The 15,491-nt window shown below is 36.1% G+C and overlaps 1 protein-coding gene across 1 annotated transcript; it reads right to left on the bottom strand.

Moving 5' to 3' along the window:
- Nucleotides 1-760: 760 nt before the first annotated feature.
- Nucleotides 761-3,025, bottom strand: LOC125202443 (outer envelope pore protein 24A, chloroplastic-like). Its single transcript, XM_048100837.1, has 3 exons — nucleotides 2,719-3,025; nucleotides 2,109-2,468; nucleotides 761-1,009 (listed from the first exon to the last, which is right to left on the bottom strand). Exons 1-3 carry the CDS (start codon nucleotides 2,914-2,916, stop codon nucleotides 929-931), a joined length of 639 nt encoding a protein of 212 aa, XP_047956794.1. The 5' UTR covers nucleotides 2,917-3,025; the 3' UTR covers nucleotides 761-928.
- Between the last annotated feature and the right edge of the window lie 12,466 nt (nucleotides 3,026-15,491).

The following is a 15,491-nucleotide window of genomic DNA, read 5'->3' as shown; positions in this document are numbered from 1 at the left end:
AAGGGCAAAAAGCTTAACAAGACATGTCGACTTTTAATCGTATTGTGGGGGATACGGAGTTAAATGTGTCAAGGACCTAGACCTTATTTCTGTATAAGTGGGAGATTTTTGGCAATAGTAGTATATGCTAAAAAACCATACTCCCTCCGTCCCCAAATAATATGAACTTTGGATTTGGCACGAGTTATAATGCATTATTGGTAAAGTAAAAGAGAGATAGATAGATAAAGTTTTTTAAGTATTGTTAATGAAGAATGAGTCCCACCTCATTAGAAAGAAAAAAGTTTCCAAAATTGAAATGTTCATACTCTTTGGGAACGGACAAAAAAGGAAATAATGTATACTCTTCAAGGACGGAGGGAGTATTTGGTATACATTGCTAACATGTGTTTCAAGTGGCTTGCATATGTAAACCTTCATTTCCGATTCCATACATGAGAAAAATATTTTTATCACATCATGTTACTCTTTCAGTTATGTTATTACAAGAATGGTTTAAGAAAAACTCCTAACCTGCGTTGTAGTGATCAGATCATAACTAAATGTGTCAATCGATACCTTGCAGCTTACCTAATGAGTAGAGCATTTCAAATTTCAATCATCCAAATCTTCCAATCCACATCAATTCCTATGTAATGGTGCGCAAAATTAAATACTACTCCCTCCGTCCCAGCCCAAGTGACATTTCTTTTTCGCACGTGCCATGTGCAGTAACTTCAAAAATACTGTGATCATAGACTGATGCAATAGGAAAAAGTTGTAAGCTGAAATTCAGAGTATGAATTGATCAACTGAAATTATTATTACAGTGGCTAAAAGTTCGCTGCAGTTTGTCAACCTGCTCACTGCAAAATGAAATTGAACACTGTAAAAATGAAGGGTAAAAAATACATCATATCTTGCTCCCCTGCACCACAAGTAAAGGAGATCACATCTCAAAGTCCCAGGTTGTTTCAGCACATAATTTTGGTATTTTTCGTTCCTCTGCCAAATTGACGGATGCTATGATCTGCACAAATTATGATTTAGTGAATAAGAGCTCACAATATATTAACACAAGCATTTTTGCAATGCCAACTTCCATTCCATCTAACCTCAGGAGAAAATAATTAAAAAGAACAACAGCTAGTTTGGTTTTACTTCTAAAATGCACCTGAGAGTATTAAGCCAAGATCTTAAGAAAATTCAGGCAGACACAAAGTGGAAGACTCCTCATTTTGTTTTCAATACAAAACACATACACACTCCCTCTGCAACTAAGAAAGCAGTGTGCAAATGTTGACTCGCCATTAACATGGAAGGCAACATATGCATTTGATGCTAGCAAAACGATGAATTGCTTCATATGTCACAGTTCATGGCAGATAACCCCAGTAACCTAAATATAATCAGAACACACACAGAAACAGGTACACCACAAATATGCACTTGAGAAATCATCCACTAAATCTGCGTGCCAATTCCAAATCTTTCAGGATAAGCTCGCCAGCTTATCTAGAGATTCGTACTGGCTCCCACTAATGAGGTCATTTATTGTCTATTCAAAACTGCATGTTTTGTGATAACGCTTGCAACAATTTTCTTGATTCCGCTTAAGCACGATTAGAAGTAGGCATCTTGAAAAATGTCAAAACCAACATAAAATCGCATCCCTCGAGTTTGAACTTAATACTAAAATATGGCGGAAACGGATCAATCATTTCTCTTCAAAAATGAGGTGTGCAGTAATAATTGAATTAACTTAGTTCGTTACAGAAAATTACAATATCCGATATAAACGAAGTTTGGTGCAAAATCTCAAACAATGTAATTATAATTGCCATCACTAAAAGAGGAAAACGCTTCTTTCTTCCATACTTTGAACCTTACCTCCACGGAATAATATGTTTCAAACTCAGGGCATAAAAGCTGAATTTATTCGAAAGGCACTGATCATTAAAAGCAGCAATCTCTTACTACCTCATATGATCCTTTCCAGAGATTAGATCCACATATATACGAAGAAATAAGAAATTTAAACGCATGTTTTCAAGACTTATATTCCATAAGGTCACCAATCATATTAAATTAAAAGATTAACATACACAAAATGAACAATTGCATTTTACCTTAAAGGATCCATTCTGCTTCGAACTCCGGCTCCACTCAAGCCCAAAATTCTTAGCGGATGTTTGATAAGTAGCCCTCAATACATCATCGCCATAAACTTTCCGAGTAACAGCAAAATCCCAAGCATTCTTCCCCAAATCATAGCTCGGCTCGAAAGTGGTCAGCCCTCCATGAACATAAGTATACTTCAACTTGGTTTTTCCAGTGCCGAGCACATAATTTGCCGAAACCTTATTGCCGGAATCAATAACCAAAGCCCCATTCAAAATTGTCCGCCCGTCGCCTTTGCTGTGAATGTAAGTCAAATTCAACGGCTTCTCTGCCACCCTAACACTATTCATGAACTGAAACATAACATCCTACAAATTCAACCAATAAAATACAACAAAATGAGCGAATCTCAAATCGAAATTGATTCAAAAAAACATCCACAACACAAACATAAAACCAATTAGCACTTCAAAAAATAGATGCATCGGATTATGACGGAGTAGATTCAGTTCTTCTGCGTTTTAAAAAACGAAGCGGCGGCGGAAGCGGTGATAACGAGAAATTGATAGAAATAGAATGCAGCCTGAAATTGAATGAGGTATAGCGATTAGAGGTTACTTTTTTGGGGACGTTGTAGTCGACGATGAAGAAGCCAGGCTTCTCGACAGCGATAGCTAGGCCGTTCAAGCTGGGGCCGTTGACGACGGTGGCATCGGTGAGGGAGGCGCGGAGCTTGAAGTCGCCGGCGTTGACGGAAACGGTGGCGGCGGCGGCGGCTTTTTCGGGCTCGTATCTAGCTTTGAACGACGCCTTCATCGTTTGGGTGAGTTGGTGGGATGTGATGTTTCTCTCTCTATGGTGGGATTCTAGGTTATTGGACAACTGCTGGAGAGAGAGAGATGAGGCACGAGTTAAGTTTGTTTGAAGGAGTAATTGTTTTCGGCTTTCCCAAAGTCGTCTTGTTTCATTCAATTTTTCGGTCCAAAGTTGCTATAGTCTCACCAGAATTAGGGTGGTCTAAGAGCATCCACACTAGGGGCGCCGTGGCGGGCGCCCCGATCGTGGCTAAGCCGCGGCTGTGTATTGTGGTGGAAGAGGCCGCTCCGGAGGCGGACAGCTTTTGTGGGGCGAAAGGGCTTTCGCCCCGAATGCGCCGAGGACGAGCCGGAGGAGAGAGAAACGCGGTGGTCGCCACGGCATCTATTGCACGGCGAAACCGCCGCGGCGGTCGCCGATTTCCAATTTTTTTTTTTTAAATTTCGAATTTTTAATTGTTATTTTTATAAATATCCCACCAATTTTCATTTTAGGGTTTTTCACTCCACACCCATTTTCACTCCACATCCAATTTCACTCTACAGAATTTATACAAAATGCACGGGAGAGACGAAGATTCACCCGGCACTGAAGAATCGGGATACGGATACTATCCTTCTTCCCAGCCATCTCAGCTGTGGGTATCGAGTCCCAGTCCCTCTCCATTCCAGTCGTGGTCACCGACATCCCCGCCATGGCAACAAACCCAATATCGGGGTCAGTCCTCTCATCAGAGGAATTTGGGTCGATCGGCATTCGGGGATTATCGACCCACTATGGACTCGACCAACCATCCGCGTCCGGATACCCCTTCTCACTCTTTCCAGCGCACCCAGTCTCCTTTGTCTGATTTCGATAGATTCACGTTGGAGCAGATGATGGGGCTGATGAGTCCGGGCCTACCGGACACCCCACCGACGAGATGTTCCGGCGACGGCGGTGGGAGAGGCGGCGGCGACGGGGATGGCAGCGGCAGCGGCGGTAGCGAGTCGGTCCGTGCACTACACCAAAGCAGAGTCGATTGTTGTGGCGAGGGCATGGGATGCCGTCACATCAGACCCCGTAGTTGGCACCGATCAGACCGAGATGGGCTTTTGGAAGCACGTTTTGTTGACCTACAATGAGTTCAAGCCGAGAGGCGCCAAACCGTGTGATGCGGAACAGATCCGAAAAAAGTTTGGGAGGATTCTGACACCCACCAGGAGGTTCGCTGGCATCTACGGCAACAACCTTATCAACGCTGAGAGTGGCCGCAACGAAGCCGACGTGAAGGCTCTATCTGTGTCCCAATACAACGCGCTATGGAAGCCTAAGTTCACCCAGTGGGAGGAGTTTCTAGTTCTCGAGAACTGCCCAAAATTCAAGTCCATCTGTGCGGAGGAGACTGAAGCTCAAGGGGCGAAGCGCACTAGACGCAACAGAGCCGGGAACGATAGCAGCAGCAGCGGCTCACAATCAATCGACCTCAACGACGTCCAAACGGAGGAGCCCTCTGATACACACACTAGGCGCTCACGCCCTCCGGGGCAAAAGGCCAGTATCCGCAGCGCCAGAATGCCTGCAAGTTCCTCCCGCTACTCGGCGGCCGCGTCTGGATCGCGTAGCGCGCAGCCGCCTTCTGGAGCTCGGTCCGTGGGCACTGGTCCCCATGTGGTTTTGAACAGGAACCTGAAACAACTGCAAGAGAACTGTCGTTTCTACGAGTCCGCGACCGACCTGGTCACCAAGGCGATATACTATGAGCTCATGTGTAGGATCAGAGAGGACCTGGGGTGGTCTGGTTCAGCGGCGCCGGGTGCGCCGGGGGCAGCGGCGGCGGCGGCAGTGGGCGACGAAGAAGAGGCAGAGGATTCCGACTCCGCCACCGAGTAGATGGTGGCGGTGTTTTTATTTGTTTTTATATGTTTTTTTTATAAAATGTTCGTTGTACAATTTTCCGATATCCATTAATACAACGAATATTTGGTCTCATCGCTTTTTTTAATTTTATTTTTATCTCGTTTTCTAATTATTTTTAGTCCGATAATTTTAATTCTAATTGAATTAAAATATACAAAGAATAAAAATAAAGTGAAATGTGGATAACAAAAGTGTCCACTATTGCTGCGGAAACTTTTTTTTGTGGCCGTGGACAAATCAGAAGTGGCTATGGACAAAAAAAGAGAAGTGTCCAGGAGAAAGTGTCCTCCTATTGTGGATGCTCTAAATTACTACTCCCTTTGTTCTATAGTAGGAGAGGTATTTCTTTTCGGCATGAAGATTAATAATAAGTTAAATAAAGGAAGAATAAAGTAAGAAAGGAAAAAGCCATAGAGATGAAGAAAGAATAAAGTAATAAAGAGTGAAAAGAAATGTATTGACTTTTACTAAAAAAGAAAATGACTCCACTACACTATGGAATGTACCAAAATTATAAAATGACTCCACTACTATGGAATGGAAGGAATAATACATAGTAGTAAGGAGTAGTTTAAATACTTGTTTAGGGATGGTCTAGTTCATAGTGGCTACTCCCTCATCCCACTCAATATATCAATATTCTTGAGTGTGTACGAGATTTTTAGGAAGTTGTTAGGTGGATTAAGTAGACAGAAATATATAGTTAAACATTTCAAATATAGAAAGATGACATCTTGAGTGAAACAAACTAAAAAAATGTGGATATCATGAGTAGGACGGATGAAGTATTAAGTACTTCTTCCATCCCAGACTAAGCGAGACATATTTCTTTTTGGTACGTCTCAATCTAAGTGAGAACGTTTTCTTTTATGGCATAATTAACTCACTCATCAATCATACTTTTTCATTCTCTCTCGTATTTATCCTCTTATCTCTCCATTTTACTATCTATCTTACTATATTCTTTTTTTCTCTTTTTTACTTTATTTTCTTTCTTATTTTATTCTTTCATTCTTTTTCTTACTTTTTGTATCTCTTACACTTTACTATTAATAATTTAATTCACTAAACATTACTCCCTTGTCCATAATAAGGGTCACATTTTATTATTTCAGTGTGTCCACAATAAGAGTCTTATTTTATTTTTATCATAAATGGTAAGTAGGTTTCATATTCCACTAACTCAATTCACTCACATTTTATTATAAAATCAATATAAAAAGGTGGACCTCACGTTCCACTAACTTTCCAACACACAAATCTTACATTACTTAAATCTCATGCACACACTAAATGTAACTCATATTATGGGACATATGAGTACTACCTAAATTGTTGTGCCAAAACAGAAACATCTTATTTAAGATCAAACGAATGGAGTATACTAGCATTAACTTTTACTACTTATCACTTGCTACTAACAAGGATTTTAATAAATTGATTGAATCGCTAAAACGTGTTGTATGGTACAAAGTGAGTCTTATGTAACAATTGACTGCAAAATATAGCTATCGAGGGCATAATTTAACTAAGAAAATGGAAATCGGAGAGATACACTAAAACTGAAATGCAGAAAATGAAACTACAACTGAAATCGTATTTGAATTGACAGTCGAGTTGAGACAAACTAGATGATGACAAGGACTGAGTTTCAACAAGAAGAATATAAAGATAGAGCGTTAATGTAGAAAGAATAGACGTGAACAAAGCATGAGATAACTGTAAGAATATTTATATTTTTATGTGACCTATATATCTATTGGTTTAATATTAAGGATTAAGTTCATATTAATAGATTCTAATATAAAAGACGATACCGTGATGGTTCGGTTTCGATTAAAGAACTAGAATCGGGTGTATTGATAACCCTCCTCTCTTACCTTTAATTATGATAATATATATGTACATTAGTGTAAATTATATGTATATGATATATATGTAGGGGCATGTTAGGGTGCCACCACCCCTTAAAATAACACCATACCACCATTTCTAGCCAATCATTTGTACACGTGGACGAATAATAAGCTGCCACGTGGCAAAAAAAAAAAAAAAAAAAAAAAACCAAAAAAGACGGGCAGCAATTTTGTGGTCTTTAAACAGCAATTTTTCTTAAACGGCAATATCCAACACGTTAGACAGCAATCTAAGATTCTTTGTCTAACGTGTTGGATATTGCTGTGTAGCGTTTATAATATTGTTGTATAAGCGTTGTCACGTTGTCATTTTAAGGGTGGTTGTCATTTTAACACAAACCTATATATGTATACAAAAGGACATAGTATACATTTAAATTGATTATATATGTAAATAAATATAAGTGTGTGTACTTACGTACATGAAAAGAAAATGCATTAGGATTAGCATTTATTGTGATGGTTACTTAAATATTAAAGTAACAGTTATATTTGTATACGCACACATTAAAGAAATAATTGTACATATATATAACTGTAAGTGCGGTGAATATATGATATGGAGTATTTTATAAGCGGTTGGCTTTAATAAGAGAATGCAGTTCTCAATTTAAGCAATCGGCGTATTTCTTATGTAAATGAACCGGCGTGACTTTTTGGTTCATACCGTTTAAGTGTGTATAAATATGTGCATATGGTACCGGCAAATAAACACTGAAAAGATATAACATACTCCCATAAAAGATAGTCACAGCTGTTATATATTTAGCACTTACATATATATAGTTTTAGATTCTTTATCCATCGAAAAGAATCACTAAAGTGTTGAGGTCAAAGAGGGGATAACATCAATTATGGAGAATCCAGTCAACATAATGGCAAACATCAAATGGTGGATTTCAACCTCTACATCAAATGAAGAAAGCATGGATGGAGGTTGGTGATTATATCTCCACTTATAGTATAAATGCTATGGTTGAAATTAATTCAAATCTAGAATTAGATTTCATTATAGAAATCATTAAAGTATTGAGAAATGGCTTACAGTTGGTATCAGAGCCAATCTAGATTTGGTTAATTCACCATTTATGTGTTTTCAAAATTGAATTTTGAATGGTCTTGGATTTTTTTCGATTTTGGTTAAATATGCTTCCGCTTATGTGTTGGGTAATTGTTTTATGAAATGTTAAGACAATATAAGGATATTTTACCCATTAAAGATTTTAATATTTTAAATAATATATAACTTATTTATCACCAAAGTGGTCTTGTTATATTACATTTATTTATTGAAAATGATAAATGTTAATTAATTGATCATGATTATAGAGATGCTATAAATGACATAAGAGTTTGATTGATCAATTATTTTATTATCTATATACTGGGAGATCACCCAAAGGTGGATCATTGTATATAGATAATAAATACGAAGTGGATTAATCATTTATTCATGTGTCATTTAGTATGTACACCCAAAGGCAACATGCTTATTTGATATATGTTTAGTTTGATTAATTGTTAAAGTATATATTTAGCATCGCTGAAAGTACATGTGCTTAAGTATTACCCAAAGGTTACTTGAATGCATGTTATTTAAAGTTTTATTACTGTTTATGAATCTGTGTTAAAGAACTCAAGCACGTATAGTTAAGCATGTATAAATGTTGCAGCTTTATAAAATTTGTATGCATATGCTTGACTCTGTCATTAAATTAATGGGCAAAATTATGGAGAATGGTCTGAATAGATCCAGCTTACGCTGGGGGTAAAGATATTGGACCAAGTCATACTAACGGAAGAGGAATCCTCAACCATTATAGATGTCACTCTGTAACTGAAAATCTCAATGTGAGACTCGGGAGTGATCAAACAGGTTGAGCCTTATGAGAATGACGATGGCAGAAAATTTGAGGTCATCTTTGCCCATGACAGAAAAAGCAAGGGAATTTATTAAGAAAATTAAAGAGCGTTCACGATCGAGTTTGGCTGATAAGTCAAATGTAGAAGCATAATGAATAAGCTTACTACAAAGAAATTTGACTGATCTCAACCAATTCACGATCATGTGACAAACATGTTAGACTTGACAGTAAAGTTAACGACCTTGAGAATGGAGATTCATGAGAAATTATCGGTCAAAATTTATCATAAACTCCCTACATGTTGAATTTAGCCAGTTCCAGGTGAATTATAACACCATTAAAGATAAATGGGACATTTAAAGAATTAAAGGCTATATTGGTTTAAAAGGAAGGGAGATTAAAGAAGATAAATTATCAAGTTGTGAATCTCATAGGTCTTGGAGGTGTAGGCACCAGTAAAGGAAAACTAAGTAAGTAGGACAAAAGGAAGGATAAATATTTTCTGAAAGGTCCGGAAAAGCATATCCATAAGGAAAAGAAGTGTTTCATTTGCAAGCAAATAGAACATTTCAGAAAAGATTGTCCTAAAAGGAAGGCTTGATTCGATAAGAAAGTTGAACATAACGGTTTTGTTTACTTTAAATTAAATCTTATCGAAGAACCTAATAATACTTAGAGGTCAGTTTTGGTGCTACATTCATATGTCTCATGTTAAACATGGATTCAGTTCGATCCAATCTACAAAAGGATTTGAACAATAATTGTTCATAAGAAACATGATAAAGGCATGGAACGAAGGCATTAGGACTTACAGATTGATCTTAGACATCGGATGTCATATAGATCTTAACGGTTATCTCTATGTGCCTGAGAGTGCTATAAATATTGTTTCTGTAAGTGGATTGGATAAGTTTTAATATCAAGATTGGATATGGTGTATCCACATCGTACCGAAATGATTACTATTATGGTAATGGTACATTATTTGATTCACTTAATAGATGCAATCTTGATGCAAAGTTTTCTGAATCCTTATTTAATATTTAAAGTCGAGGCGTTAAGCGTTGTTCGTCAAGTAAAAGTTTGGTGTTCTTGTGGCATTAAAGATAAGGTCTTATTTCCAAAGAAAGTATTATGAGGTTGGTAAAATATGAAAGTTTTCCTCAAAATTGGAATTTAGTGTCCTAAATATGTGTATAGATTGCATAAAAAAGAAGCAAACTAAACACGTTATAGAGAAATTAGCCTGAGAAGCAGTCAACTTATTAAGTTAATACATACTGATATATGTGGTCATTTTGATACTCCTTCTTGGGTTGATAAGAATTACTTTATCATCTTTATTGACAATTAATCACATTATGGAATAAGTATCTATTGCATAAAAGATCCAAGCTAGTGAATGTCCTAAAGGTATTCATTGTCGAGGTGGATGGCAGTTAGATAGAAAAGTTAAAGTTGTGAGATCGGATAGAGTTATTGAGTTTTTATGAAAATTTTATGGATAATATCCATGTCCATTTGAAAAGTTTCTCAAAGTAGAGGCATTTGTGCACGGTATACAATGCTTAATACTCCGCTACAGGATGGTGTAATAGAAATGTGGAATCGTACATTAATGAAAATGGTTAGAAGTATGTTAAGTTGTTATACTTTACCCTTTTCATTGTGGATTTATGCTTTAAAGACTACGATGTATATGCTTAATTAGGTTCCCAGTAAGACAGTTTCTAAAACTCTTTTTGAACTGTGGACGGAAAGGAAACCTAGTTTGAGGCATATTCGTATTTGGTGTTGTCGAGCATAAGTAATGTTATATATAGTCCACATGAAAAGATTTTGATTTAAGAATTGTCAGTGAATTTTTTATTGGCTATTCGGAAAAATCAAAGAGGTATACACTTTATTGTTCTAACCATAGTACGAGAATATTTTAAACGGGAAATGCTAGGTTCATCGAAAATGGTGAAAACAGTGGGAGTGGTGAAAGGTGGATGTTCATGAAGTCCATGGTAAGGTTCATCCACATATTGTTGCATCCAAGGTTGTTGTTTGTATTGTATCACAATCAATAGACACAATAGAATAACATGATGATGTGTAAAACCCACTAACCGAAAATGAAGTAGATGAACCTGTCGCAATACTAGAAGAGAATAGTGAACTACAATAAATATTGAAACGATCAGTAAGGAAAAGAAAATATGTCGTTTCAAATTACTGTGGTTTACACTATTAAGAGTGAATGTGACATAAGACGTGATAAATATTTACTCATTCCAACGAGCCATGAAAAGTGACTATTCTTTAAAAATTATTTTGGCTTTGGTGGCTCATTATGATCACGAGTTTAACCAAATGGATGTAAAAACTACATTTTCTGAATGGAGAAATGGTAGAGAAAGTGTATATGGACCAACCTGAAGGATTCTTGACCACATGACATGAAAAATTAGTATGTAAGCTGAGTAAGTCAATATGTGAGCTAAAATAAGCTTCCTGTGAATGGTATTTTAAAGTTTAATGATGCCACTATGTCATGATTTTGTAGAGATCATTATTGATCGATTATCTATGTAAAAATCAGTGGGAGCAAGTTTATGAATTGAGTCTTATATGTTGATGATATTTTGCTTGTTGCAAATGATGGGTATGTTACATGATCTTAACAAGTAGTATCTATCTATAAGGATTGCTCCAATTCAGAAGGGAGACATGTTCGGTAAAATGAATGTCCTAAAAGTGAATTGGAGCATAAGGGTTTTGAAATTAAGATATAAGTGAGACATCTTATGTGATCGAAATAGAAATATTTTGAGTTTATCACAAGGATTATTGAATTTGTCTCATAAAAGATATATCAATAAAATTTTGGAGAGATAGAATGGAAAATTGCTCTTTAAAGATAGCTCGAATTTAGAAGGAGGACAATGTCCTAAAAGTGAATTGGAGCGTAAGGAAATGGAAAGAATTCCATATGCATCAGTGGTTGGGAGGTTGAACTATGTTGAAACATGTAGGCGACCGAATATTACATTATTGTTGGTATTGGTCAATATCAAAGTAATCCCGAAAGGATCACTGGAAACCTGCAATGAAAGTCCTCAGGTACTTGCAAGGCACCAAAGAGAACATGTTTATATAAAGTTGATCCGATGACTTAAAAGTCATTGGATATTCAGATTCAAACTATGCCGGATGCGTCAATGGTAGAAAATTGACGTTTGGCTATTTGTTCTTTTAAGTCGTGGAAGCAATATTATGGAAAAGTGGAAAATAGTTTGTCATTGCTATTTCCACTATGAAAGTTGAATTTTAACATGCTTTGAGGCCAAAGTTCATGAAAAGTTATTGCGGAACTTAATCTCGGGCTTGGGATTGTTAACATTATAGTCAAGCTGCTGAGAATTTATGGGATAATTTTGCAGATATCTTCTTCATAAAGTAAGATAAGTATATGAAAGGTGACAAACACATGCAGTGTAAATACTTGTCTGTAAAGGAAGAAGTACAGAAACATAAAGTGTCCATTCAGCATGTAAGGAAAAATATAATTAGAATGGATCCATTAAATAAAGGATAATCACTCAAATGTTTATTGGCCATGAAAAACATATGAGTATTATAGAGGAAGCCTTGCTATACAAATTATATTGTGCTCGTAAGGTGCAAGATACTTGGAATTCAATTAAAGTTGTGTTTCTGTTTATTAAATACATGTTATCATTATAGTATGTATACATTATGGTTTTTAGATAACATATGATAAATTGAGAATAAAGGATCATCTCAATGAAAAGACAATGTAAAGTTATAATTGGTTTGTGATACATGGAAGGGATCATATCGCATAATGATGTGTGACCGTCATGATTCGATTAGTTCTAATTTTATATGGTATTTAAAGGTTATGAACTTGATATAAAAGTGCGCATTATGGGAATTGAACCATTAAGTCGACACAAAGGTCAAGTGGGAGAATGTAAGAATATTTATATTCTTATTTGACCTATGTGTCTATTGGTTTAATTTTATGGATCAAGTTTATATTAAATGTTAAAGATTCTAATATAAAAGACGATACCATTATGGATTGGTTTCGATTAAAGAATTAGAATTGGGTGTATTGATAACCCTCCTCTTTTACCTCATAATTAAATATATGTGTACATGAAATGAGTATATATATATTAATAAATGTGTGTGCCGTGAATTTAATATAAGAAATGCATGACTTTGATATTATTAATATTAAAGTAATGGTTGTGTTTCTACATAATTGAATGAACGGTTAATGGTGGTTAATTAAGGATAAGAACATTTATTAGTTCGTTAATTAACTTCCATTAATGAAAAGACATGTCTATTACTTGAAAGTGTATGATGTCTATATAAATAGGATTACAGCGAGGGAATTATACACGAGATTTTTCAACATGCGAGATTCATGAAATACATGCAGTAAAGTAAATTGCATGAGAAAAGTAAATTGCATGATAATTTCCTTACTACAATTATATAGATATACACTCACGGCATTCAAGTATATATTTATATATATACATTAAAGTTACTGATTCTTTATCCATTAAAAGAATCAATAAAGGCTAGAGGTCAAAGAGAGGACAACATCAATTGGAGAATGCAGTCAACGAAAGGACGGACATCAAATGGTGGATTCAACCTCTACATCAAAGAAGAAAGCATGGATGGAAGTTGGTGATTTTATCTCCACTTATAGTATAAATGTCATGGTTGAATTAATTCAAATCTAGAATTAGATTTCATTATAGAAATCATTAAAGTTGAGATATGGCTTACACCAAATTTCTTCGATAAAATCCGTTAGAAATGTTGGTAGGCAGGTCCTTCTTGCATTGTAACTCATCAATACAAAAAAAACTCTTCGAATTAGGGTAGTGCACTCGGATGTTGGAGCTCGTGAGCAACTCATCGCCCCAATTGATTGCTCTTGCACTTTCATCATCGATTATTATATTATGCATGGGTGCATGCACATATAATATTAAAAATACAAGATTTGTACCAAAAACACGTTGGACCTCACTATTTCCTATCGCGATTACAGCACACAAAATGCCCGTTCGACTCCGTTCCACGTAGTCTCTTACCTTTAAGCAAATAAAGCTCGATTCTCATCAGTCGGGAAAAATAATTGGCTTCACAAACATAGGCCACTTCTGGTATATGTCATATGCCAAGTAGTACCCTATATGATATTGTCGATCATTGGTTGTGAATTCGATGCCCGGAGCTTTACCACTACACAGTTTGTTTAAAAAGGTGACTGGATCAAGACAATGATAGTATCATTCTTAGACCCAACCACATAGAAGTAAGCATGCCATACCTACAGTCGTTCGTTAGCAACGACTTCAAGGATCAGAGTTAGGTGCATGCACTTGTAGCTACTCGTGAACTCACCTCTCCACACTATTGGACAATTTTTCCAAGCTCATTGCAGCACAATCAATGCTTTCCAACGTACCCAGAAATTGGCGAGCCCTCTCGTGCAAACTCATCAGGGATTGGGCATCGACAATGGTGGGCCTTCGCAAATATTCTTTGAGGAATGCCTCCACAACTCCACGGAAAAATTTCTTCAAGCATTCGCACCTAGTTGTATTGGCGACGTGGAGATACTCATTAAATAGATCTGCTTCGCCTCCATAAACCAACTGCCTAATTGTAGTTGTGTCGTGTACTTCTGCAGCATCGGGAGTCTGAGTTTGCCACTACAATCGGTATGGTTCTAGAAGTGAGCAACATGTCCCACCAACATGTTTGCAATGTGCAAGAAATGAGAACGACTCATTCTAAAACGACAGTTAAAAGTTTTCGTGTCCCACCGTGGTTGGTCAACAATGTAGTCCTGGACTAGCTGTCAGGGGAGTCCTAGATTTAATATGCTTAATTTTTTATAAATGGTTTTGATACTATTTTAGTATGCTTTTATCTAATAAAAATAAAAATTAGAATGAAATGAAAAAAATATGGTGATAAGCTCCGGTTTTCATGTTAGGGGGGCTAGACATATTATGTTTTGAGTGGTTTTGATTCTACTTAAGTATGGTTTTATCTAATTATATCTAATTATCTATCAATCGATTGTATTAAAGAGTTTGTGGAGTGTCGAAGGAAGTAAGAGGCGAAACATGAGTTCCAGCCACCATTTTAAGCCCACCATTATCCCCATCTTTGAAAAACCTATGTGTGAAAAGTGATGCCCGTTTTATGAAATATGCCATTGGGTTTTGTCATGCAAAATCTGCAGTCCATGAATTGTGTCTGGGAATAATATTCATGGATTTGTTTCATTTCGAAGCTATATCTCTCAGAAATTATAAATATACTCCTAAGATTCGATTTAGAACATCTTTTATCATACTTTACCCATTATATTTCATGCATGGATGTGTTCCACCAAAGTAGTAGTGTCCACAAAATTGTTCGCTTAGAGTATTTGCAGTAGACAAAGTAAGTAGTAACTATCAAACTTATCTATCTTTCACAAAAACCAATTCCCACTATAAAAGGTATTTGAGAAGTTATTATTCATTCTTCAATCTTGAAGAATTATATTTACCACTTATTCACACAAAAGACATTTATGATAGTTGTTTTTATTTACATGTTTGCATTTACACTTTTTAAGAAAGGTCTATTTACATGTTGAGAAGGTGAATAAGAAATATATATGCTTTATTCACTTCTTTTTTTTTAGATGCTCTCCTTTTAAGGGGTGTAAACTGAGAAGATGTATTTCTCTTTACCCTTTTACCTTTTTCAAAAAGGTAATTATACCTTCTTAAAAAGTAATAAACTACAAGAGAAGAAGGTAAATTTAAAAGTCAAATAAAAATAACTACTCCCT

This window comes from Salvia hispanica, chromosome 1 (genome assembly GCF_023119035.1).
Source record: "Salvia hispanica cultivar TCC Black 2014 chromosome 1, UniMelb_Shisp_WGS_1.0, whole genome shotgun sequence".
NCBI classification, from domain to species: Eukaryota; Viridiplantae; Streptophyta; class Magnoliopsida; order Lamiales; family Lamiaceae; genus Salvia; species Salvia hispanica.
This window is presented reverse-complemented; position numbering and strand designations above follow the sequence as displayed.